Source organism: Crocodylus porosus, unplaced genomic scaffold, assembly GCF_001723895.1.
Source record: "Crocodylus porosus isolate Cpor-Errol unplaced genomic scaffold, CroPor_comp1, whole genome shotgun sequence".
Lineage (NCBI taxonomy): Eukaryota > Metazoa > Chordata > Crocodylia > Crocodylidae > Crocodylus > Crocodylus porosus.
The window spans coordinates 48,373,038-48,400,124 of record NW_017728950.1 but is presented as its reverse complement, the minus strand read 5'-3'; the positions used below and the strand labels follow the sequence as shown (position 1 = coordinate 48,400,124).

General features: G+C 44.5%; 1 protein-coding gene across 10 annotated transcripts in view; it reads left to right on the top strand.

The window, feature by feature from the left end:
• ADAMTSL1 (ADAMTS like 1) overlaps positions 1 to 27,087 on the top strand; it is a 639,880-nt gene that overhangs the window by 454,624 nt on the left and 158,169 nt on the right. For 9 of the 10 annotated variants that reach the window (XR_002104654.1, XM_019554877.1, XM_019554882.1 and 6 more), the window contains 3 exons: positions 2,604 to 2,742; positions 19,140 to 19,190; positions 25,829 to 26,033. Coding sequence is in view for 9 of the 10 variants with exons in the window: in XM_019554877.1 (XP_019410422.1) it covers positions 2,604 to 2,742; positions 19,140 to 19,190; positions 25,829 to 26,033 (395 nt within the window). In the remaining variant the exon portion in view is untranslated. The remainder of the gene's footprint in view (positions 1 to 2,603; positions 2,743 to 19,139; positions 19,191 to 25,828; positions 26,034 to 27,087) is intronic. The other variant, XM_019554874.1, reaches the window with a different exon arrangement.

Genomic DNA, 27,087 nt, shown 5'->3' with positions numbered 1-27,087 from the left:
CTCCATTGCCGGTGACCATGAACCTGAAGATGAGCTCTCCCTGCCCAATAAGCCACCCCTGTAGGTGTTATCTCCACCTTGGCTGCTCCAGATGTTGGAGGTGAAGCACAAGGCACCTACGGCCCTGCTTTGCACAGCTCCTCCCTCGTACTCCCTGCATGCCTCATACTGGAAGGCCACCACCATCCTGCTAAAGATGGTGCATGCAGGCACTTCGTAAGATGGGGCCACAAGCATCATGAGACATCTGAACCCTGGCTGCTCAACTAAGGAGAAGAGCTAGCTATCCAGAGCAAGCATCTCCCCAATGCTCTGAGTGATCTTGCTTGCCCTTGCAATGCACCCCCCTCAGTTTGCAGCCTTTCTCCACCACTCCATGGTGGCCTGCCTCTGCTTTGAGGTAACGGGGGCTTTGGAATAAGCAGGGGACTTCCTTTAGGGCACACTCGCACTGGTGCCAGGTTGAGAAGGAAGAAGGGCAAGGGGGTGCTGCCTCCTGAGATGCGACAGCATTGCCATGGTGGTGAAGTGTTTCATCTCCTTGCCCTGACTGATCTGCCTTTGGCAGCACTGGCAGATACCAAACCTGGGATCATCTGCCACCTCAGAATGATCCCACACTACACTAGTCCCCTGCTTCTGGGTTGAGGGTGGGGCCTCTGCCTTATCCCCCCTTCTCAGCAGGCAGAGGCACAACGGCAGGAAGAGCTGACTAAGCTGAGCCACTTTCCTGCACAACCTCTTCTGAGGCTACTTCCTGACAAGTAGACCTGGGTCTAGGGGAACTTTGAGGGGTGTGGAACACAAAGTCAGATTCCCCCTTGGCCCCCAAAATTTCTTTTGCTAGGGCACTCAGGTCCCCTGGTTCCAGATCCAGCTCCTCCTCTGGCAGTGGGAGGTGCATGCTGGGAGATGAAATTGAGGTGGAGGAGACTGTTATTCTGCTGCTGGTGCCTATTTCTGGAGTTGGGGGGGGGGTGCAGGTGCAGGTGCAGGGCCAGGTACTGCTCCCACCTCCTTGCCTTCACTGGCAGCAGAAGCCTCATGGCTGCCAGGAAAGAGGATGCATCTATGTTTGGGCAAGGATGGGGAACTTGCAGCTCTAACTCTACCCCTACCCGCTCTGGCCCCTCTCTCTCACCTGCCAGAAGACCTGGCACCTGCCTTTCCAGCACGCTTCATATTAATCTTTCCTGTGCTGGAAAATGTGTCTCTGTGTGTAACTAATAATAGAATATATGTCTTCTTCTTCTCTGAAATATCACTGACTGTGTCTGACTTCTTCTGTGTTGTGTTTTGTTTACTGTTCCGTGTTGTTGTGTAGTGTACCTAAAATATCTATCCTCTTCTTCTTTTTCTTCTTCTATGACTCTCTGACTTGTTGTGTTGTGTTAATCTGTATTTGAGTTCTGTGTTGTCTGTAGTGTGATTGTAGGTATGATTAATAATAACTGTATATAATTTGATCTCTTCTTCTTTTGACTCTATGACTTGTTATGTTACTCTGAATCTGTGACTACTTCTTCTTCTTCTGTCTTTTGTTTTATTTACTGTTCTATGTTGTTGTGTAGTGTACCTAAAATATCTACTCTCTTCTTTTTCCATGACTCTCTGACATCTGTATCTGACTCCTGTGTTGTCTGTAGTATAATTTTAAGTATGATTAATAATAATAACTATACATCATTTGATCTCTTCTTCTGTGACTCTCTGACTTCTGTTATGTTAATGAATCTGCAATTTCTTCTGTGTTGTGTTTACTTGACTATAATGTTACCTTAGCAGAATTACTATTAGAAAGGAGAGGATAGAACTCAGAATAAAGCCCTAAGGATGATACAGGATGGCTTTTTTGAATTAAAACTATAACATTTTACACCTGTATACCTAAATACCACTTAAGTTTACACCCATTAATTAAATCCATCTGCATGCCCACTTGCACAGACAGGTTAGGCATAAACCTTTCAAAATTGGGCCTTCTTAGCTTAATGTTGATCTCATGCTGGTTTTCCACTAACACAAATAGGATCAGTTTTACCCTAGTGCAGAGAGAAATAGTTGTGTTAGTCTCAAGTCAGGCAGAAGGCAGGGTGGAGATGCATCTCATAAACTAACTAAATCAGAGATACATAAGCTTTGAGCCTGAACTCAGTCATATGCTGTGAAAGGACATGCACAGAACAATCTATCCAGTAGAATGTAATTTGAAGCCCTCCCCAAAAATAACAGGGAAGGGAGGGAGGGGAGAAGGGAGATTGCAAGCAGTGCTGGAAGAGGCAAGCAAATAATAAGCAATAGGGACAAAAGAGAGTTGACATCAATCAGGGCTTTTTGTTTCAGTAAAAAGCAAAATTCTTTAATTTTGAGTTTGCCCTTTTTTAGAAAAATGATGGTGATAAGTTCAAATTACAAAACACAAAATGTCAGGGGTACTCCTTGTAAAATATGTTTTGTAAATTGGGAATAATATAGAATAGCCTGTTGTTAAGCTGAAGGCCACAGACATTTTGACAATGCTTCACAAAATAAAAGAGAGAAGAACTTGCTTGTATTTTGTGTCCATATTGCTCACACACTCTTTGTCTCTTTGGATGTTGCAGGTTATCAACTGACATCTGCTGAGTGTTTTGATCTGAGGAGCAATCGGGTAGTAGCTGATCAATACTGTCACTACTACCCTGAAAATATCAAGCCAAAGCCAAAACTTCAGGAATGTAACTTGGACCCTTGTCCAGCCAGGTCAGTCAGGTCTATAATCAGAAGAGACCAGGCTCTAACTGTAAAACTACGTAACCTGCTCTTATTTTACCTACAATATATCTTCCTTTTACTGTAGCTATTGTGTACCAGATAGCATAAGGTCTACATGTTTATCCATGGTATAGCATAGAGGGTGGTTCAGAGAGAGATGGTTGTTTCTTCCCTCCAGATTACTTCCTGCTTGAAAAGTTATTGTGAAGTGTGAGAAAACAAATTGCCCAGGATAATATCCCATGATCAGCATGTATGTGTCACTCTATTAGTGAGATCAGGCCTGATGGAGAAAGAATTTAGCTGGCAGTGAGTAGCCATAACCACTAGACTTATTCTTTTTAGAGGTATTTAACCTTGATTAAAAAGCTTGCCTGCAACCCCATCGGTTTTTGAAAAATGAATGCAGAATGTAGCCTAATCCTCAACATGCTGTGAACTTACACTAAAAACAAAAGACCCTTCCCCACAATTTCTTGCCAAGAGCTTCTCTTTCTAAAACTAATAGTGCAACGAGCAGAGGCACAAAATTAGATCATCTTCTGGCTTATTAGGGAATGAGCTTCTTGGAGCCATTTAAAATGCAGGTGGCAATTACAACAGGCCCTATATTGCCTTGAAGGACTGGGCTGTGGCTGTTCACAAACTACATGCATGCTCTGTGCTTCTAAACCTTTTGCTTCTGATTCTTGTGGTTCTGCCATGAAACTGCTTAATGAAGCCCAGGTACTGTGACTGTGGGTGCTCTGTGCCAAATTGGTCTTCAGACTCCAGGAATAGCAGCAGTCTGAAGGCTATCAATTTGTTCCTCTGATTCTTGGGGATCCCCAGTCTGTAATGACACCCCAGCCACTTTACATGCATCAGTTACAAAGAGGATGAAGAAGATAATTTAGGGGTCTTTTAAGCAGCTCTATCATACATAGAGATCCCTTTGTTCTGGGGCGATTCTGCCCTAACCAGTTAAGGCAGCTTTAGACCAGGTTTGCACCATCAGAAGATCATAAAGCCAACCTAGTCCAAATTGATTTTGCCCCTTGATCTCTTAAAAATTGTCATACATTTATTCTAGCTCTTCCTAACTAAAGCTCTTACCCTCTCAAAGATGTGTAGTGCTACTTACTTTACGCGGGCCCTGAGGTACATACTGTTTTACATCAAAAAAGCATCTTTTAATAACCTTTCAAAAATTTAGAACAAAAATTAATAGAGATAGGGCTAATAGACCAGCAAAAAGGAGGCAGTCTAAAGTTAAAGATGATATTGGTGCAGCCCCATGTATTCAATCTCTGACATCCTGAACATGCATTGTCTTTTCAGAGGGGTGGAAGGATGCAATGGTGTGGATGAGAGACTTGATATTCCTGGTTCTTGGGTTTTTTCATCACACAATCCAGCCTTCTTTTGGCATTTATGTGAGTTATGTGTATATTTGAGGGTGGAATTTGGCTCATAAGTTCTGTCCCATAAAAAGGGCTTCTATTTATTTAGACATCCATTAAAGGGGAATGAGCTGGGAAGCTGAAGGAAGTTATAGTGCCATCATTTCTCATTATTTCCTTCGTGATTCTTACACAACAAGGAATAGTCTGCAGTGACCAAAACAGCAGTATAGGAATATTTTAAACATCTTTTATTGCATTTTATTAAAAGCCAAAATTAGATCAATGCAGTCTTAAGTTTACACAGTTAAAATCACCAAAAGTCAAGACTCCAAGAGCAATATTATCTCAGTCATATTGCACATAAATTCTGTGACATACTATAGTGATAGTCATATGCAACACATGTAAATAGGAGACAGGTAAAAGAAATAGCATGTCAGAAAGTCAATTGCTGTAAATCAGCAGAACCCTGGCAACATGTGAAGAGGGACAGCAATTTACACCAGCTAATTATCTGGCCTGTTATGTAAAGCACAGCCAAATTAATTCTAATTTTAAGACTTTAAGGTTTTCTTTTAATTGAATTTGATTTTTTAAATTGTGAAACTTTACGTGGCTTTAGGGTTTCCATGATTACTTTTTTTAATAAGCAGGTAAAGCTGTGATTTTTCATAAAGGTAGTAGTTCAATTTATGTCTTATGGCTAAAATCCTATTTGGATGAGGGAGATTTTGCTCCTTCTGTTGCCAAATGCCATAGCTTGGTTTAAATGGATCATCACTCACGTAGGTTCTTTGTGGTGCCTGCACTTTGATAATGAAAAAATCTCTAATCTTTCTTTTGAAAAAACCTGAAATATTTTCACATTTTCAGAAAATTGCTGGATGAACCAAAACTGCAAGACTGCAAACTTTGCAAAACTCTAGCCTGGTGATGAGATCACTCTCTTGGGAGGGGAGATTCCTGGGTTCTGATTCCTGTACCCAGTACTGTTTATGGCATTTTCTCCAATGACTTTTCAAGGCAAAATGCACAACTGGGTGTTGGAATCATGAACTAAGGTGCAAGAGTTCCCTTTTGTTTCAAAAAGAAGGATGGAGAGAGTTCTTATCCTTGCTTTAAGAAATTAACCTGGCAGGTAAGGCACTCTCCTGGTCTGAGGGGGGCCAGTAACAGCAATCTCCCACATTATGGCCAAGTCCTCTAATTTCTACAGTATTATGCAAAAGGTGGATGTCCACCACCATCCCTCCTCCTCAGATACTATGTTTTGTATGCACTGAATGCTGTTGGCATATGTTAGACATGGTATGATGCATTTTTTGTAAATCCCAAGCAAGGTGGGTACCAGGATGCTTAGCTCAGCCTAGGCAACAGTGATTCCAGTCATGTGCCATAGAAGAACTTTAGGCAACCAGGGCCTCTCAGGATTTCAAATGTCTAGTTGCTGGTTTTGTGGATTGCTTTCTTGTACTTGGGGACTTAAAGTTACACCAAGTTATATGTTTTCTGCCCAAGTCCTATTTTGAATCTTGCCTTCAAATACCGAAGTGATAGGGACAGTTTAAAACTCAGAGAGTGCATCTACATGTACAATTAGCACATAGCAATAAACTTCAGCACAATTCACACCAGGGTTTACACACGCTTCTGGGACCACAGCATGTTGAGCCAGGTGTGGAGCAGCTCTGACTGTCAGGGGACCGAAGGGTCAACCTGGCAACCCAGGGCTGCTTCACCATGGCTTAGTGTGTTGTGGAGGGGCTGGCTAGGCCATGAGGGTACTACAGTGTGGGGCTAGCCAGCAGATAGCCACCACACTATAGCACCCTCATGCCCCAGCCAGTCCTGGTCAGCATCTAATTGTGCATTTCGGCACATATAACTACTCCACTGTAGAATAGTACTTGTTCTGGACAGTACTATACTACAGCACAGTTAATTAATTTACTGCACCTACACCCTAATATGGGTGCATGTTTAAACAGTGCACTTTACTGTAGACCTAATTAGTCATCTCTACAGTAAAGTGCAAGGGTAGATGCACCCAGAGTAAACTAGGTAGAGAAAAATCAGCAGACTCAAATTGCTAGTTCCTTTTTTTTCAGGGCTTTGGCGTTCTCTTGTCTCTACTATTAAGGAAATGTTTCATGTGTTTTATTGAGACCTTTTTGCTGCCTTCCTAATGTAAGCTGTCCCAGAAGCAGCAGTCTATAGTGTTGTATCCCATTCCAAGAAAATAGACTTATTTAAATATATTCAAATTGTAGTTAAAATAGTTGTTATAATAGAAACTTGGGAACTTTTAAGTGTTTCCCAAATAGCAATAGAAAAACCACAGGTTATAGTGGAAGCTATTTTAGAACTTCAATTGTTGCAGCACCTACTCTCATAAGAGAATATTTTACTTTGCCATTGTCTTTAATATTTCTTATCTGACCTAGCTATTATAAAAAAAGCTCTGAATTACATATGTCTTTTGTCTCTGGAATTTACACTGTGGCTATTTTCCATGGTTTTTTTAATAATTTAAAATTCCACATGTGTAAATGTTAAAACAGGTGGCTGCATGATACATGGGAGGAAACAGAAAAAAATAACTGTTGGGTGGATGTTAGGAAGTAATTTTTGTTTTACCCAAGACATAACACTGCAAAGGTGTTAACATAAAGGCCATGCAGTGAAAGAGAAACATCTAGAAACGAGGTTGTGTTGTCCCAATGTACAGAGAGTACAAGAAAGCAATTAGCTAAGTGGATATGTGTCCACAGAATACCAAGAATACTACCTTATTATTCTCAGATGTGACTTTCTGGGGGAAACAAAAAACTAGGAATACAGACTCAAATCAAAGGAAATTCACTTATAGTGTGAAGATTTTAAGTTCAGAAACTTAAAATTTTCTGGGGAGCCCAGGAAGAAAATATTATCATGGGTGTCACGGAGTCACGTAGGTGCCCCGTGACTGTGAGGGTGATTGGCAGAGCTGCCAATCACCCGGGCAGCTCAGGTGCCGGTTACCAGGGCAACCAGGCGGGTCACGTGGCCAGAAGGGGGCAGGGCCAGGCCTTTATAAACAGCTTAGGCCGGAGCCTGCCTCACAGTTCCCTTCTGGCTGCCGCAGGAGCAGGAGCTCTGCGGCTCGAGCTGAGTGGTCCGAGTTAAGTGGTCGCAGCCTTACCACACTAACCGGCTACGATGATGCGGGGAACAAGATCACCCTGAAGGGAGGTAGGACTGAGAGCCCTGGTGGGGCTTGGAGTTATGGTTAGGCGTACGGAGCCTCTGTGTTTATGTTGCAGCCAGATGGCTTGAGCTTATGTTACAGTTTGCACCGGAGGACCGGGTGAGGCTGTAGGGGAGCGAGGAGGCCTCACGGGGGCTCCCCAGCAGCTTGGAGGTTCCCGGTGCCCAGTAGGCATTAGGGCGGCAGGAGCGAGCCGGCCCAAGGGCGCCGGCATTAGGGTGGCAGGAGCGAGCCAGGCCCAAGGGCACCGGCATTAGGGTGGCAGGAGCGAGCCAGGCCCAAGGGGCGCCGGCATTAGGGCGGCAGGAGCGAGCCAGCGAATAGCCAGACGCTGGCGAGAATCCGGCCCAAGGGCGCCGGTATTGGGGCAGTGGTAGCGAGCCCGACCCAGGGGGCGCCAGCGATTGGCTGAATGCCGACAAGACAGGCCCAGGGCGCAGGGAGTAGGCTGGAGATAGGAGCCCGGCCCAAGGGGGCGCCAGGTGGGTGAGGAGCCCAGGGTGCCCGAGAGAGAGAATGAGGGCACCCGAAGGGCAAGGGACTATACAAACATCCCCCAGAACAGCTGCGAGGCTTGGGGCGTGCTAAAGGGGAGGTTTGGAGGCACGCATAGCCCTTAAGGTGGGGCGCATATAGATACCCCATTCTGGAGTAGGGACAGGAACATCAGTACCGTCCACTAGGGAAACAGGCAGCCTCCCATACTACTTATTGATCATCAAAGTTGTGGCAGGCGAGATTCTGAAGGTGCTACGTTCACCCTAACGTGACGGTAGGGGGTGCTAGGGAGTTTATGGCCGCCCCTAGGCCCTGCTCCCTCACAATGGGGTAAGGCATAGAAAAGGGAGCCAGGAGTCCTACATTCATTTCTGTGCTCTACCATGGCTTTGCCTCATTTTCCTCAGCTGTAATTCTTACCTGCCACCAAGGGGCACAGACAGAAGTACAGCTCCCTGCTGTAACTCATGGTGATTTTCAGGAAGTGCCATGAGTTACAGCAATCCCTTGGACCCAGCAGATGTTCACTGTTGTGTCCAGGGGGTTGGGGGATCGAGCAGCAGTGTACAGCAACTGTGAGTCTGCAACCACTATCCCTACCCCACAGTAGGACTGTTCATGGACTGTTTGTAGCCCATCCTGGACTGTTTATAGCAGTGGCACATTCCAGGATGGGCTACAAACAGTCCATGGTCCACAATAGGGGTGAGAGTTGAGCTAGATGGTCCACCAGCCCAGAGAGAGGGGCTGAGGATGGGACCAGAGTCCAGGAACCCAGAGAGGGGCCATGTATGGGACCAGGAGGCTCTAAAAGCCCAGACAAGGGACTTCCCCATGGGACTGGGGAATCTGGGAGCCCAGAGAAAGGAGCTGCATGTGAGACCGGAGAGTCCAAGAACCCAGAGAAGAGCTGGGAGTATTGAGGAGCCCAGGAAGCGCTAAGTGGAATGAATGTCAGGTGATATCATTGAACGATAACATCCACAAGGTTTGGGGTATGGTGTAGGGATGGAGTGGAGCCACACATTGAGTCCTTAAAAACACAGGTACCATAGAGGGGTGCAGACAGGCTGAGAGGTTCTGCATAGTTTAAGTGCCAGTTGAGACTAGGAAGGTTTGAGAGGGGCCTATTAGTGACTTGCACAGATTAAGGCTCACTGTAAGGCCCATGGGAAGCCTCCTTTACATAATATTCAATAAGATCAAGGCATGGCAGGTGAGCAATTAAGGGAGGTCCACCTTAGAGTCTAAGCCAGGCAGAAGCCACATGGTCACTGGGAGCGTAATGGCCATCCCTGGTGCTCAAACCTGCCACATGTATAAAGAAAGCAAGAGGTGTTTACTGTAGGTAATTTAAATTTAAAAGTTCCAATGAAAAGGAGATCTTAGTCTGAGAAGAAGGACAAAGTAAGTTTTACAGGGACTGCAGTTTCCTGGCATTTATAGAGAATGGACTGCCCAAAATCTTTCACCTCCAGTTTGTTGTCCCTTGTTGGCAGGAGTTGCCACCACTCTAAACTGTCAGCAACAGAGAGGTCAGGGACTGAATGGGCATGAAAAATGAACCACCAGCAATTCCCAAGAGTCTCATTGCTTAGAGTTGAGGGACAGTGGAAGAGCAGTGTGTGAGTGCTTTAACTGCCAGTAATTGTGCTGCACCTACGCCAGGGCAAAAATCAACATCCAACATCTAAGGCTTTTTAGGAGTGTTAAATTTATAGCAAGCCTTTTTAACTTTCCAAAATGTTCACAAGGTAGAAGATTTTTACCTCAAATAGGACTCAAGGAGAAGTTTAAATATCACCAATGCTTTCCCAGGGGGTATGTGAAAATAGGGTACCTATTTTCTAATAATTGGCAAATGGAATCTTCTCTGTAATAAGAAAGAAAGTCTGCTTAGACTTCACTTTAACTGGGTGTGCTTAGGACTTGCAGGTTGTTATCTTTGAGGTGCAGTGAACTGGGAACAAGAGAAAGACAAAAAATAGAGAAAAGAGGTTTTGAGTTAAACGGAGATGTTGATAGCAAATCCATCAGGTGGTAGGATAAAGTCCTTCCTGAAGAGCAGAAGATGTAAAGAGTTATGTGACTTGTGAAGAAACATTTTTTTTAAATCATGCAGGATACAACTGAAGGCAGTAATGAAAGTATATGGGCTAGAAAAAAAGAGCCTAGTGATAATTAAATGTAGGGTGTGAGCCTGTAATTGATAGCTGTGATACAGGGTTGGGTCAACTGGCAGGGTGAAAACTGTGGATGTGGATTTCAGTAAAGATGGAAGCAAAATAATGATGCATTTTAGTTGAGGAATGCAGTGGAGTCAATGACAGATATGCCTGCGGGGGAGTAAAATAAGTTTAGGTTCAAAGAGGTTGCCCAGGTAGTAGCAACTGCCTCATTCAAGTTGAAGAGAAATATCAAGGATAAAAGTTATATGGGTTGTGAAGAAACATTTTTTTAAAAAACATGACGGGTGAAATTGAAAACATTCAGCAAAGCTGAAGGAATTTGCAGTGAAGCCATGAAACAACTTTGTCAGGACAAACAAGAGAGGGTGGGTCAGGAGGTGTCAATCTGGGTGTTTCAAGGTATCTTGAGCTGAGTGCCATTAGTGTAAAAGGAGTAATTAATGTTAAAATAAATAGGCTAGATTAAAAAAAAACAAGGAGCCACCCATCAAGGTGTAACATAGAGGTAGGCAACCCCCAGTATGGATACAAGAGCCTGGCATGCAAAGACATTTTGCTTGTCATGTGCACCTTGGGGCAGATGGTGGAGAAGGGGCTTGGGCTTTGCTGCCACAAGAATTGGACTCCTTACAGCTCCCCCACCATCCATCCCTGGCATACCAACATCTTACAAGTCACGGTTGTAAGTGTATTTGGCACTCAGCCCAAAAATGTTGCCGTCCCTTGATGCAATAGATAATTGGTTCTGTTGCAAAGAGTAGTTTCCATACTATGATTAATGCCAAACTCCAGTTGCCATCTTGGATAAACCTGTGGGAAAGTTGAATTCAGGCTATTTTTATAAAGATTTGCTGTGAATGAAACTCCAGCAAATAGAAAGTGAGTTGGCTACAGAGGTCTTAGGGTTCCTAGGCTTTGCATTGGTTATTTTGTTGTCACCATTCAAAAAAAAGAAAGCATTGGCAAATCTTAATCCCTGTACTGACCAGATCTCAACATCAACACAGAAAATGAGATGTTTTGGGTTATGATTGTGTAGCACAGCACTGGAGTGCTTGCTACTAGCAACACTAATAAGGACAGCTGCCAATTAATAGGGCAGCACAAGTGAGGGTTGCCAGGGCAACTAATGTTGGTCAGCTGGCTGGAAGTGGGCTGGGCCGAGCCTTTATAAACAGCCCAGGCCGGAGCCTAGCTAGCAGTTCCCCTCTGGCCATTGCTGGAGCAGGAGCTCCGCGGCGGAGAGCTGAGCAGCAGGGCTTACGGTGGCAGTTTGGCCGCTGCAGTGATGCGAGGGGAGGGAGAGAACCCCTGAGAAAGGTATTGGTAAGAGCCAGCATTGTGTGTGGTTTATGTTATAAGCCGGTGGGCTTTTTGCTTACGTTGCAGCCGCTTGGCTCATGTTTTGTTATGATTACACCGGAGGACCGGGTGAGGCTGTAGGGGTGTGAGGAGGCCTCACAGGAGCTCCCCAATAACCTGGGGGTCCCGGGTGCCCAGTAGTGGCACAGTGAGCGGTGCCAGTGGGGCACAGCTGTTTGCGCCGGAGAGGCGCAGTGTGCGGGGTTTTGGAACCCAGCCCGTGAGGGTGATATTTTGTCCAGTGGGGTAAGCGACTCAGGAAAAGGTCAAGGGGCCAGGCACGCCTGCGGCCACCTGAGCCCCAAGCGTGGGAAACGCGCGAGCGAGACCCCAGAGGGGGCAACGAGTGCGAGAGGCGCGGTATAGGCCCCAGAGGGGGCAACGAGCGCGGGAAGCGTGGGGGTAGAGCCCCAGAGAGGGTGGCAAGCGCGAGACGCACGGCAAAGACCCCTAGAGGCGCGAGACGCACGGCAAAGACCCCGAGAGGCGCGAGACGCACGGCAAAGACCCTGAGAGGGGCGAGAGACGTGCGGCAAAGACCCCGAGAGGGGCGGGAAAGCCCACAAGTGGGTGAGAGGCCCCTGAGGGGGTGAGGTGCATAGAAAGAGTAAGACAGGCTCCAGTGGGGCATAGCCTGGATGAGACCAACCCAGAGGCACCAGACAAGGGGGCGCTGGTTGTGAGGCTAACCCAGAGGCGCCAGGCAGGGTGCAGGAAGACAGAAGGACCAGATATCGTCCAACGAAGAACTGCGAGGCTTGGGGCGTGCTAAAGGGGAGGTTGGAGGCACGCATCGCCCATAAGGCAGGGGTGCACTGGGGCACCCCAATCGGAACGGGGCATAGAGCGGAGTAGTGTCCAAGGCGAGACAAGGCAGCCTCCCTTACTGAACTTAGAACAGCAAAGATGTGGCGGGCGAGTTGAGGGTGCTGAATCACCTAACTGGACACGGCAGGGGACGCTAGCGGGATCACGGCCGCCCCTGCACCCACTCCGTGACAGATTGATATTTGTATCTTCTGTTTTAACTGGTGGCACAAGAGATTTGAAGGTGCTTTATCTTATGTATCCCAGGCAAAAAAAAAAAAGTAGCTTCAGTGCTCTTTTGTTCCTTCCCAATTTAAGTTGATAGCATCCATTCTAAGCCCGTAGTGCAAATTATACAATATGACTAGGGAAGCTTTTTCTTAAAGATGCACCATTAGTTGTGTTTGGTTATCTTGACTGCATAGAATATGAAAGATCTATTCCAGACTTTGGAACTGGTCTTTAGCAGTTTATGGTGCTGACATAAACGTTAGCCGTATATTTCTGCAAAGGAAAATTTGAGAGAAAAACACATCAGAGAGGTGAATTTAATTTATAATGATGAAGAAACATTATAGTTCTAGATAGAACAATCATGAATGTTAAAATCATGGGTCTGCTTGAAGCCCATGGGCAGCACCAGGAGCCAGATGCTGAATGTTTTCAGTTTTATCCTTCATGTTTTAAAATGGATCTAGATGAACAATCATGAATGTATTATATAAAGTATGAGACACATTCTCCAAGGATAAGCCAGAGCTATGAAAAATAAGCCAGAGCTATGAATAAAGCTGGCTTTCTCAAAGGGAACATCTGCATTTATTATTATTAAACTATTTAAGTAGGCACTGACAATCAGATTAATTTCTTAAGGTCCCTGGAGAGGGGACTTTGGTTTTACGTGTCTATAAAGCACCATGCCTCTATGAGGCATCACAGACATAATAAATACCATGTTACTTGTGGCTCCCTGTGAAGGCACTTGTTGTTTGGATATGTATTTAGAGAGTAAGGGCAATGATCCAGATTCTAGAACTGAGGGTGCTTCTTTTTTCAGTAACATAGACTAGCTACTCAACATCTGCTAGTTGTCATTAAAAATAAAATTGTAAACTCTTACCAGACAGTTAATTCAGATATTTCCCAGTCCAAGTTGAACATTGTGATTCAAACAGTATGTGTAGAGTATATTAACTTTATGAGCATGACTACTGCATCCATTTTGTCAGACAAAATAGTGGCTATAATCTCACAATGCTGGATCACAATGTTATGTTGTTAAATTTCAGATCAGTTTTGTTAGGTTAGGGTGCAACATCATATACTGCCACCCAAAATCAGGATGCCTACCATTTAATGTGAAACTTCCTAACGAGATATGTGACCGACATTAAAATCATGACTGTCAGGTAGATTTTGGCCTGTATAGCAGCCCTAGCTTTATACAGCAACATTGCACAGCTGTTTCAATTACTGCTCTATTGCATGTGGCCCCTGGTGCTGCCCATGAGCCTCAAGTGGACACATAGGCAGCATGTAGAGTGCTCTGGATAGCCCAACACACCCCATGAAATGCCCACACCAGCACAAGTCCACTCCGTGCTGGATCCAAAATCTGTCCTGGAGTGGACAGAGCAGGTGCCCCATGCAGCACAGCCCTGGAGTAGCCAGAGTTGGCATCACATGTGGCACCCAGAGTGACCAGCCACTCTGAGAGATGTGCTGGATCTGGCATTGAGCAGGCGTGCTAAAGTGGGCACCACATGCAGTGTAGTCCTGGAGGGGCCAACCCACTTACCCACTTTGGATAAGTAGGGCCGAACTGAGAGTAAGCCTCAAGGGCAGTGCAAGGGCCAGCCCCGTGAGTAGTTGATTATGAGGATGGCTCAGCTAGAGAGTTACCCAGTAAGTCCTCTGCTGCAAGGAGGCCAAGAGTAGGATGAAAGGAAGACCTTAAGGGCAAGCACAATGACCCGCTGCTCCAAAGAGGGAGAGTCCCTGTGAGACCCTGGAGCACCAGTCGTGGTGTAGGTTATAATTACATCCTATGGATGCCACCTGCAAGGCATGGGCTGCAGTGTAGAGGAGGTTCAGAGCTGCAGATAGCACCCCCTGGCATTGGGGCTGGAAATGGGCAGCTTCCCGCATTATGCCACCAGTTTATGGGAACAGCAAAGTCATGACAGGCTAGATTGGGTGGACTTCCCCGTAAAGACAGGTAGGCGTGTCAGCATGAGACCCGGCCCCGAGCGTGCCCTCAGTCACAATCACTGACAAAACAAGGCTATTGTAGTCAAATATTGTCCAAGGCATTGAGGAAACATGTTCTGCTTGGGAAAAAAAATCATATTTTGGGGGTTAGCTCAATATGTTTTTCAGCCTCACAATGACACCTCTCCAGCAGGGTATTATTGTCTTATGACGTGGTATCATAATCCACTGGCAGTATTCTCCAAATACTTCAGACTGACAATACAACACAACTTTTACATTTTACATCAAAACACAAACTCTAACCCCCTGAATGCTTGACAGTGTCAAAAACAATGCACATCCCTAACAATAATATTATTTAGCTATTCTGTAGCACTTTACAAACATTAATTAATCCCTACAACAGCCTGAGGAGGTAGGGATAATTATTTCCATTGGAAGGGCCTCAGTTATACATTGCAGTGTACATGGCAGCACAGAGCCTCATGATTCTGGCCTTGTTTAGCTATTCAAAGTACATTTTATTAGAAGGAAAACATTTCTATAAGTTTTAACTGGTTACTGCAGAAGGCAAGAGGTGGAGTTAATTTGGCTCCCTAGTACTGCAGACTCATTTGCAGCATATTTACTTCAGTTTCTGGACTTTGTGTATGAATCCTTTCCTATCTAGCTCATCAGTTTGCTGAGAAGTACAGTGTACCATAGCAGTGGTGGTGGAGTGAGGGCAACAGGGCATAGTTTCCAAGAACTTGACAAAATGTCTTTCATTGTGCCTCAAATATAAACAAAAAGCTCCTTAAGTCAGTGCAGCTCTCCTGTCAGTCAAGCCAGATCTGGAATGATTTGCTCACTGAGCATACTTTAACTGATCCATCCTTATTTCTTAAACTCCCAAATTCTAGTTCGCTCTTTGTTGGCTTGTAAGAAGTTGAGCAGCAGAGACTGCTCGGTGTATACACATGTCAATAATATAGTTGCAGCGGTGGTTAACCTGACAGACAGCAGTCCCATTTCTAATCACAAACACTCAAGTGGCTTCAGCTTCTTCTAATACATTAGGTGGAAAATTCTAGCATGCTGACCCAGCTCTCATTCCTCACTGCGAAAACACAGTGAACTCTATTTTCCCATCATGGAGGAGTTACACTTATACAATCCCTGCCCATTGAAAGAAAAATAGGACGTGTTAGCTAGGCCTGCACGAAGCAGCTAGTGTTCACTTTGGATTCGGCCAGTTTGGGGGACAGTGATTTGATTTGGTGATTTGAATCACTGTCCCGAATCGATTTGGCTGAATCTCATTCAGAGATTCAGCCACCACTGAATTGCCCAAATCTCCAAGTCAAACAAGTGCCATACCCTGCCCACTCTTCCAGTCCCATCAATGGCTGTCCCACCTGGCCCTACTGTCCCAACACTTAAAAAAAACAAAAGAAAAGCCCCACACTCATCAGCTCCTGCAGGGCAAGGGGGCAATCCCTGCTTCCCCGCCAATGCCCTGCACTGCATGGGGGGAGCTCTGCCATGAGCCCCAGAGGCCCTGATGGCTGCTGTAGCAGCCAGTGTGTATGGGACTTTTTTTTTAAGTGCTGGGATCCTGGAGCCAAGTGGGGCAGCCATTGATAGGGCTGGGAGAGTGGGCGGAGGTCAGAGGACATTCAGGAGGGCAGGGGATGAGGCCTGGCTGGAGTCCCCTCATGATCTCCTTCTCCCTCCTCCAGCTCCTCCCCCCCACCCCATACTTACCAGCACAGAGTCTGGGTCCAGCTGTTGTGGAGCCACAGCCATTTACTTCACTTCATGAATTTGTTTTTCACTATGACCTTCTTCAGCTCCATGATGGTTCCTCCCAAGGGACCTCCTAGCACCTGCATAATCTATAGCTCTTCAGTTCTGAACAACATATTATGCTTGTGGGTGGGCTTACTTGCTGCTGTTCATCCCATTGGAATCATGGGGACCTCTACCTCATCTTCTTTCCTGCCACATCTTTGATGTCAAGTTATTCTTCAGGAGTATAGATGGTATCTCAGGTGATTGTACAGGCAAGGTCAGTCTTCCACAGGGCTCCACCACTCCTACACCCTGCACCTTTCCTCTTGGGTGATAAGTCATATCGTCTTGTTGGCACCAAGTGTGTGTCACTAGTCCTTGGTGTTCCTTTCCAACCCAGCTTGGCTGTGGGCTTCGGAAATAGCTGATGGCCATATCTTCTGGATGGGTTGTTCCTCCTTGAGTGTTTTGTCCAGCTTGTGGTAACCTTCCTTCTCTCTGGGATCTGTGGATTCTGGGAAGATGGGATTTCTACCTTCCAGTCCCAGAGGTCATGTTTCGATGCCTCACTGGGTCTCCGGTGTTGACTGTCTAGCTTAATTAATCAGAACTCAAGTGTGCAGCGGGTCTGGCTTTCTCCTGCTATATTTCCCTAGTCTGAGATTACTGAATGACACAACAAAAGAAAACTTAGCCTGTGCTGAACTCCAGCTTTATTGTCCATAAGGGCTCTGAGCTTGTGGGCTCTTTCATTCAGTTTCTCTGGGCAAATCCCTCCTTTACCTGGGTTGCTAGGGCCCTATGAGGCTCTCTGCCTCCAGTATCCCCTCTTGCCCTCTTTCCTGAAGGTTTACCCTTCATTCCCTGGGGTATTTTCTTCCTGGTGTCCCTGTCTTCTCAGCTGCTGGGGCCACCCATAAGCACCCCACCATCCAGTTTCACTTAATTGAATAGTTGATTGGGTTGCCTCCTCCCTTGGGGTTGCAGTCTCTCTGGCATCCCTCAAGGTTTCAGCTGGCTGGGTCGTGGCTGTGGCAGAGTCCTCCTCCCAGTCTTGCTGCAGTGTCCCCTCCTCCTTCCACGCTGAACACTGAGCCCTTCTCGGCATTCTCCCTTTAAACTTCCTGGGTTTTTCCCTCAGCCAATCAGCATAGGCCCTTGGGGCACATGCTCCCCGGGTTGGTTTGCAGCCCCTGCTCCCTTCCCCAGAGCTCCTTTCAGTGCACAGGGGAAGCACCATTCATTCAGGACTCTGACCGGCGAGTCTGCCTCCCCTGATGTTTCCCTAGCAGTCTGGATCCTCTGGCCCTTGCTGGGCAGGTTCCCTCTCCCAGAGTTCCCTCAGAGCACTGGGGCAGCACTGCTCATGCAGTCTCTGCTGGAGAAGTCCCACAGCTCCCGGCAGCTTCCCTCAGTGTGCCGGGTGATGTGGTATTCCCAGACTTGGCCAGGTAAATTCTTTTTCATGGTTCACAGCTGGTGGGTCAGGATGGCACCACTCGTCCGAGCCCTGCCAGGAGTGATTTTCCCTGTCCTGGCCCCTCCTGTGGGGGTCTAGCAGGGCCCTCCTCTGAGCCCCTGCTACATTGCCCCTTGCAGATTCCTCACCTGACAAACTGATAACCACCAGCTAGGCTGTGGGACACATTGAATACAACAGTCAAAGATCAGCAGGAGTTTCCAGTAGCAGGGGATTCAGACAGGTAGAGCATTACTCCACGCTAGAAGCCATCAAAGCCCACCATCCTACCAAAACTTTAAATCCCAAGCTAGCATCCACACCTGAGCCCACAATGTGATAGAACCCTGCAAGTGGCCATTTCCCAGATGTTATTCACCTTGTAAATAACCAATATCATAATAGCTAATATGGTACACTCAGTGGTACCTATTTTATTTACATAAATACCTATTACATTTTTACATGTGTTAATGATATCACAGCAGACAAAAATAATAGAAAATCTTCAAACCACAGTAACCATCTTGCATAAAAAAATCACACAGAGTTCAGTTTCTCCCTCAACTCAGTTTGTCTAAAGAGGCCCGAATAAATGGATAAGCTTGTGAAGAAGAATGTGGCATGGGGAGTCATGAATACAAGAGATGAGGTCCCTGCACAGAGAATGCCCTCAGTTTCTTATCAGAAGTTCCTGTGTACACAGTGGATTGTTTCATCCGAAGGGCAGAAACAACCATATAAAGGTTAAATAAGAGCCTGCCCCAAGTCCAAGGAAGTTAAATTGATTTTTTCATTGACTTCAGTGGCCTTTGAATTAAGCTTTAAGTGTGGAAGTGTTAGGAATAGTAAAAAAATGGATCCCTCCTGACATGTAATTACTCCATAAGTGAAGAAAGTATGTGGGTCATTTGCAATAGTGGACCAATATTTTTGGTCACAAGGGTGACACCTGAATAAGAGATCATTAACCACTCAGGCTAGGTACAGACATTCAAAAAGCCCAAGGCAGAACTTATCTAAGTTGTACAGTTTTCCATAAGAAGCATAGTTTACATCTGTAGTGAATAGAACATACATTCACCCTTTGGTAGGAGGGGCAAATCTTAGACCGTGTTCCTCCATTTTTAAACCAGTCTATGTATGCCGAACTTCTGTTCTGTTACCAGTAAAGACTTGTTTCCAATCACTTAGACTGGTAAAAGTGTAATGTCTATACCTGGCTCCAGCGTGAACTAAGTGGTTAGTTTATATAACCACCTGCATACTACTAGAAATACTACAAAAAAGCTTATGTTTGTTTTTCAAAATGTTAGCAACATAACTAGTGTTTTTGTCAGTTTTACTTAATACTGTGTAAAAAAGAAAAAAGTTGTATAATATAATCATTTAGTGTTTATTTTATTGTGTGTACCTTCTACTCAGAGGGTTGGCATTATTGTTCCTAACAGTGATGGATACAAGCAGATCATGCCCTATGACCTCTACCATCCCCTTCCTCGGTACGTAAAGCAATCAACCAGACAGTAGGATTAACAAATAAGTTTACTCCTTTTTTCTGCATTGCTGCTTTTCTGTAGAACTAAGGTGGCAGATGCTGCTTTTCCCTTGTTCTGAACTCTACTGCCAAATAATCATGAGTTGCTCACGTGCTAATCTGATTGTTATAAAGCCTATTAATGCTGAACTAAAATTACATCAAAGTTGAAGCAGTAATGCAGTGTGATTGAGTTTACTGGATCTCTCTCTTGAGTGCTCTTGCTCATGTGTGCTCTCTCTCTCTCTCTCTCTCTTTCTTTCTTTCTCTCTGTCTATCTAGCTATCTATCTATCTATCTATATATATATATATATATATGCTTGTCTTCCTCCTTTCCTTTAACCTTCCCTGACTGCGACTGTCAGCACTGGCTTTGTAACTAACTGTTAAACTGCCTCCTCAGCAGTGGCAAATATATTCCACAAAGTATTATAAGGCTACAGATGTAAAATCCCAGAAGCTTTCATTGCATGTTATGTATTAGTGTCTCTCTTAAACAAGTTATAGGGTTTTTAAAAGAGGAGGGAAGTGGTGTTTTTTGTTGTTGTTGCTTTGTGTTGGTTTTTTTTGGGGGGGGGGAAGGGTCAGTCTTTTTCTTTTTTTTAAATAAATAAATAGTGTGGAAAGACCCAGTCCTGCAAACACATACATGTGACATGAATAACTTTACTTAGCCATGCAATTTCCTTTGGTTTTTTTTGGGTATACCTACTCTCAGGTACATTTGCAGAACCAGAAACTAAATAAGAAATTTGCAATGTACCCTGTTAATGGTATTACAATTACAAATGCCATTAAAGTATAAACAGCTGCTTTAAAAATCATAGAAAAGTTGCTCCATACTGGGCATATGAACCCATTATTGTAGCAAGGAAGGCTTGGGTGTGAACTCATAGCTTGTCAGCTGTCCCTCGGTGACTAAACACAGGCAAGTTTCTATCCCACGGTAAATGTGCTATAACTTCTCTCTCCATGAAAATGAGCCTTGCATTCACTACTAGAGTAAGAATATATGGATAGACAGTTACTGTAGAGTAGCTAACATGCTGTGAGTTCACTCCCTGGCTTATCTCTTGATAACTTGTGTTATGGCCTTTGTATCAGTAGAAGTTTGGAACCCAAAAAATAGCAACGGAGGATCAGCACCAACAGTGCTGTCACAGATTAAACAGGCCCATCAATAAGTAGAATGTGTCCTTCCAGTTCAGTGTTGACATTCTACTGTTTCATTCCCTGCTCGTGCCTTGTACTGTTGGGCTTCCCATTTTTACTAAAGGCTCCTATTAGCCAATATGTTTATCTCACCTTGCTGAGAAAGTGACCTCTCCCAAACCTCAGTGAGGCCTTGCACAAATACCACAGATCTCTGTTGTACTCTGTGCATAACAACATTTCATCCAGACTTGAATTATGGTATTGGGCTGCATAATGGCCATCCCAAACAGAATGAGAGAGCTAGGAGCAGAGCAACTTGGTTTTGCCTACAATTGTAGCCGCCTCTCAGGTTGTCACCTCTTAGCTATGATATATGTAGTTTGAGTACTGCAAGGTAAGGCAGGCATTTGGCATATGAACACAAAGCCACATATTTTGCATGAATTAAAGACCTTTGTTGGCAGTATATATCTGCCACTTATCTCATTAGGCTTATTTATCACCTTAGACATAAAATAGATCTCCACCTCCTGTTTCGGAAAATTCTTTTCTTTGTCCTTTGAAACAGAATTCGCAAACATACCCTCTCAAAAACTCAAAAATTAACAAAATAAATGGGTGAAAAGGAGAGCCTGTTAATAAAAGACAGGTATCTTGGCTTAGAAAAGATTTCATTTTAACTGTGAACAAAGTTCATGAGCATCAACAGAGAAAGGAAAGGAGAGAGAAAGGGAGGGAGAGACTCTATAGATCACAGGATGAATCAGCAGCACTCAACAGTGGAAGGACTGTCTTTGAGCAAAAAGCATCCTGCACTGGCAACTTGACAGAGGCTTTTCAACAGTTGAAGAACATCCAAAATAAAGGCTCAAAATGCCCTGATGTATTTGGCTTTCAGCAACACAGAAATCAAGAAAAAATATCATTCCATGGGAATGATCAAAGGCACAAGACTGGTCCTCAAGCTTTTCTGGGTTTTACTTTCACCCTGTAACAATCCTTTTAGATCCACTCCCCCAATCCCAGCATTCATCTGTAGACACTCTTATCAGGAACCCAACTGTTGAATGGTACTATCGACCACTTAAAAATCGCAAGGTTGCAGGGGAGTCTCTGCATGGATCTCATCCGCTTGCATAAGAAAGTGTGGATCAGAGACCTCCTCAGCACCATCTCTCCTCCCTATTCAGTCCTTACTGGTCCAGAGCCCATGCAATGAGTTGAGTCTGACTGGATCAGTGGAAGGACTGGGCTGATTAAGAGGATGGGCTAGGATCAGGGAGATACAGATTGTCTTCCTGCCTTCTGACCTACTGAGCTTAAGCAGAAAAAGCAATACACCTTCAAGCCATAGCAGAATGGGTAGCAAGCCCCTAACGGATCTGGAAGTTTGGGAGTGAGTTGGGAAGAATTTTGGGATGGGCTGCCTGTAGACATTTCTCTGTCTAGACGCTTCTGCCATGAGTTTTATCATGGAGGTAGGAATATGTCCTTCATTAAATGTAATACTTGCATACAGTTTTGTGATGCTTAATTCCAGCTTCTGCAACGTCTCCATCACAAGTTGGCGATAGCAGTTGCATACTGAGTACATCACAAGTAACCATGACCCCTGCTTTAAGAGTCATGAGTCACAAACTCCTTCAGCCATTTTAGATTGGTGTAGCCTGTGGGCTAAATTTTGGGCCCTTATTTCATACCCTGGCCCAAGCAGCTACCTCGAAGGCAGCACAAAGCATCTGGAAAGTGGCCTTTAAAAGCAGCTGTCGACTCCCCTAAAAGGTCCTGAGATTTCAGACCCTCCCATTGTCATGTATGGAAAAGCTATATGAAGTTCTTGTTAGAGTTTTAAATATTTATGAGTTCCAATTTGCAGCCTGTGCTGTCAGACCTCAAGTACCTAAGGGTCCTGAATACACAGTGCAGCATTATTGGGAAAAGTCTCCAGTAAAATAAAACAGGTACAGTGCTAACCCTATATCTGAGGGATATGTGTGTTGCCCTGTAGGGTCAGGCCAACTCTCAGGATCTCAATATTGTGTTGTTAGACAGGAGGGCGTAACGTACAACTACACAGGCACACACTCAAAAAGCAATTAGGTGCATACACACACACACTAGGTGCATATACACACTCTAGGTGCATGCACCCCCACCTGGCATGCACACTAGCAATTCAGGCACGTACACATCCAAAATTACCAGCCTAGGCAAATGCACGCCTATCACCAATTCAAGCACCTACACACACTATACAGACCAAAAGAAATTAGACCAGAATCAATTACCAATACCTGCACACCCAATACACATACACAGATCACTAATTCGTATATCATTCACACCGTGGCATACATGTGTATCAGTTCACATACATACCACTCACCTACAGATACACACAGGTGAGTTCCTAACTTGGATGGTGTGGTGTGTATGTATGTGCTTGGTGTACTTGGGAGAAGGTTAAGGTGAGAGAGAGAAAATCACTGGGACTGGGATTAGAACCAGTAGACTAGAAAGAGCTGTGCTGAGGAGCTGAGGCTTGGGGTTATTTTAGGTGGAGACTGAGATGAAAGTTGCCAGTGCTGGGATTAGAACCAGGAGACTGGAAGGAAGTTGGGGTAACTCAAGGTTAATTGATATTAATTGAAAGCAGAAAGCCAACAGGAGAAGCCCAGAGGCTGGAGCTGGAGCAAGGAGGCTACAGAGGAGCAGAGAGGTACGTGGGGAGAGGAAAATTGAGAGTGGGGCTGCTGGGGTGGGGGAAGCTGGAGAACAGACAGAAAGAGTGAAAGAGAAGGCAGAGAGAGAGAGGGATTGGGAAGAGGTGGCAAGAAGCAAAAAGTGACGGGAACGAGGCTGAGAGCCTGCAGAAAGCAACGGGGCTAAGAGCCTGCAGAAAAGGGACAGAGGGGAGGCAAAAAGTGGCAGGAACAGGGCTGAGAGCCAAGGGAGAAAGAGACTGGAATTTAAGATAGGGAAGCGACCGGGGCTCAGTAAAACACAACCCAACTCAGGGTTACAAATTGCAGTGGTTTTATTGAACAGGGGAGATGGTGACACGATATTTTATTGGTTCCTTTGCGCATACACACACAGTCACACAGACAGACAATCGCAGCAGACGTTAAAGAGGCTTGGTGCAGGGGCTGAAATCTGAGAGGGGAGAGAGAGTCCAAATTGGAGGAGGAAATATGCAGGTGATATTTACATATCCCAGGCTGAAAGTGGGTCCTTGATGGCCAGTTGGGGTCTCCTTCAGCTCGGTGTTGTCCGGGAGGCAGTGAGACTTGGAGCTGGTCTGGTCCAGATGGAAATAGCGTTTCCATGGAGTCAGTCTTCACTACCCCTTTTTATGGGGTAGACTACCTATGATCTCCTATGGGAAGGCCTGTTCAGGCAAGGTCAGTCCTGTTCCAGAGGTTTCCAGATGTTCATATTGAGCATGTGCAGCCTTGGCACAATGGTGGGTTGCTGCATCTTTTGTTTCTTGAATGCTGTGGGTGGTTCCAGTGGCTGGGTCGTTGGTCCAGGTATTGGTGTCTATAGCTCAGTCATTCAGAGGGAGCTATTTTTTAGACCTACTGCCTACTCTCAATTCATCCCCATTCATTCAGGAACCAAGTTACATAGGAGGGGTAGTATGAGTCATAGGTTACACAACTGGGCATGGGGATAAGAGGAAGGCTTGACATTACAAGATGGAAACTTGACATGACTTATGCTAACTTACCTAAAGACCTAAAACAGTAATCTCACAATATAAAAGCAGTAAAAAAGAATCAATACAAACATAATAATTATCACGTATAAAACAGTGGATATCTATATCAAAATAGCAGGGCACTTATTTGCAAAGAGGGGAGAGAAAAATTAAAACTTACTACCTAAAATAAAATGTTAAAGCTTATCCTATATCTTAGCCTACTTGTACTTATCTATAGGGAATAGCGAGGGAGAGACAAAGTACAAAATGGTTAGGGAAGGGGAGGGGGAATGCATTTTAAAAGAAGAAAAAGAAAAACTGGGGGTTTTGCTACATGTGGAACACGGGAAGTTGTGTCAGCACTCCTCTGGGGCAATTTACATAAGTCACCAGAGTCTTTGGCACTTGTAAACAATGCAGCCATCACATCTTGATGTTAGTGAAACTCTTTTACCATGAAGCCAGCTATTATGTAGCCTGTATGCACCATATGTGTACATTAGTACCAGTTAGGAGATAGGGTAAAAAAAATGGAGAAGAAGTCTAATGCATTCATCTCCTGTGATATTTCTGTAACTTTTTAAATTTTGTTTAATTACTAAATTAACATTATTGCAATGGGGAAGGAGAAAAAGCCTTATTCTGGTTAAAAGCCAAAGATTTTTTTTTTGCTGAAATTGATTTTTTTTGTTTTGACAAATTTTGATCCTTTTGTTAAAAGAAAAAAGAGAGAGAAAATGTTGAAAAGTTACTTTCATTTGGAAAATATTTTGTTGAAAAATTTTGGGCCATTCTAATGCACAGATACCCATGGAGACTGTTTTTATCCAGGGACTGCCTGATCAGATCAGCAATTCAGTATCTTCTTTCTAATAGTTGCCAACATGACTTGCTTCCAGACCAGCAAGTTTTCAGTGCATATGTACATACCCTTGTGTGTATTTTATAAGTATGTATATATGTATAAACACAAATACGCACAGGTATTGTTGGTACACCTATACAGTGCATGTATTTTTTGTGAAATGTATGTTTAAATATATAATTTACTCTCATAAAGTAGCAACAGCTTTCTGAAAATATATACATCTGTCTGTCAATATTTCACTTTCTTTTTCTCAACAAAATGCCACCTGTCAATCTAATTAAATTGTCTCTAAATTCCTTTCATTATTTCAGTACTAGTCAGACAAAGCTAACATTGTTTCCCATCATTTCTTTGATCGTTACTAACTGCATCAGTATATCCCTAGATATAGCCTTATCCACTGTTCATACATGCTTTATCACAATCTCATTTTATTCACTTTGGAAATTTTCCTTCTGTCTTTGTTTTTCCCTGACTAACAGTATCATATGGGGATTGTAGTAATGGGTGGCCTGGCTTCTTCGCGTAAGGACATTAGCAGTAAGGCATATTGAGCTTCCATTGCCTTGGGATTTGCATTTCCCAAGACATGGCACATTGTACCAGGATATAATGATCCTGCTAATTGAAATTCTCTGTGATATCCTTGGTTCCTGGAAAAGCGGGAGGTTCTTACCACTAGTTTTTAACTTAGAAGACTTCTTTAAAAGACAATATATAGACATATGCTTTCTTTTTCAGGCTTTCCTTAAGAAAGCAAGACTTGCTAGTCCAAAAACAGAGGTTGTGGAGAAGAGTGGAGTTGGGAGGGACCTACCGAAAAGTTTAGGCATTTTTCTTTTTTTCCCCTTTATTGATGCTTTGTTTTGCAGGTGGGAAAGTACTCCATGGACAGCCTGTTCCTCCTCATGTAGAGGAGGCATTCAGAGCCGCACAGTCTCTTGTGTAGAGGAAGACATTCAGGGGCACATCAGCCCTGTGGAAGAGTGGAAGTGCATGTACACTCCAAAGATGCCTGTTGTTCAGCCCTGCAACATATTTGATTGTCCAAAGTGGCTGGCTCAAGAGTGGTCTCCGGTAATTAGTTCTGGTTGTTTGGGTTTTTTACTTTGATTATTTATTTAATGCATTGGGACCAGATCTTCAGTTTCACTAAAAGTCTGTGATAATTTAATGAGCCTATGAAAATTGCCTGCCATTTACCTGGTGTATTATTTTGACCGAATAAATATTCAGGACTAATAACATCAACTAAGGTGGATGAAAGAGCAAATCAGATGGGCCACATTTAATAACAATCAGCTACAAGTGATAAATATGATGATACATACCATACTGAAGAGGAGCATGGATGTGTTCAAATACACATTTATCACCTGCCTTTGACTTCAAATCTCATATCCTGGATATCTGACCTGTGGCCTGATTAGACCCATAGCTCAGAGTTTGGGGACCACTATCCCCTCTGACATTGCTCATGGCAATAAGAAATTATCAAGTTAAGCCTAAGGTTGCTCAGTATTGTGACATCTGAGCTAAAAATGCAGGAAACCACTGTGATCATGATGTGTAATCACTGCGTGGTGCTTGTGATCCCCACTTACTTACCAAGCTTGGATTCTCCTTGTGTTTAAGGGCACAAGACTGGAAACAGAGAGGTGTGAGTTCTGTTTCAAGAGGCCTGACCATAGATGAGTCACTTAGCCTATTTATCTCAGTCCCCATCCCTGTCCTGTCTCCCATCCTCCCCCCCTCAAAAAAAAAAACAGATTTCAAGGATAATAATGAACACATAATATGCATTCATTATTATGCATTGTTTGAATGCAAAGCACTGTTTCATAGTTTCTAGGTTCGGAAGGGACCTGAGTAGATCATCTAGTCCGACCCCCTGCCATGGCAGAAGAGTACTGGGGTCAAATGACCCCACCAAGGTGTATATCCAGCCTCCTCTTAAAGACCCCCAGGGTAGGAGCCAGCACCACTTCTCTTGGAAGTAGGTTCCAGATGCTAGCCACCCTGACCGTGAAGTAGCACCTCCTGATAGCTAGCCTAAATCTACCCCATGCCAGCTTTTGACCGTTATTCCTGGGAACTCCTGGCAGCGCACGGGGGAACAGGGACTCCCCCA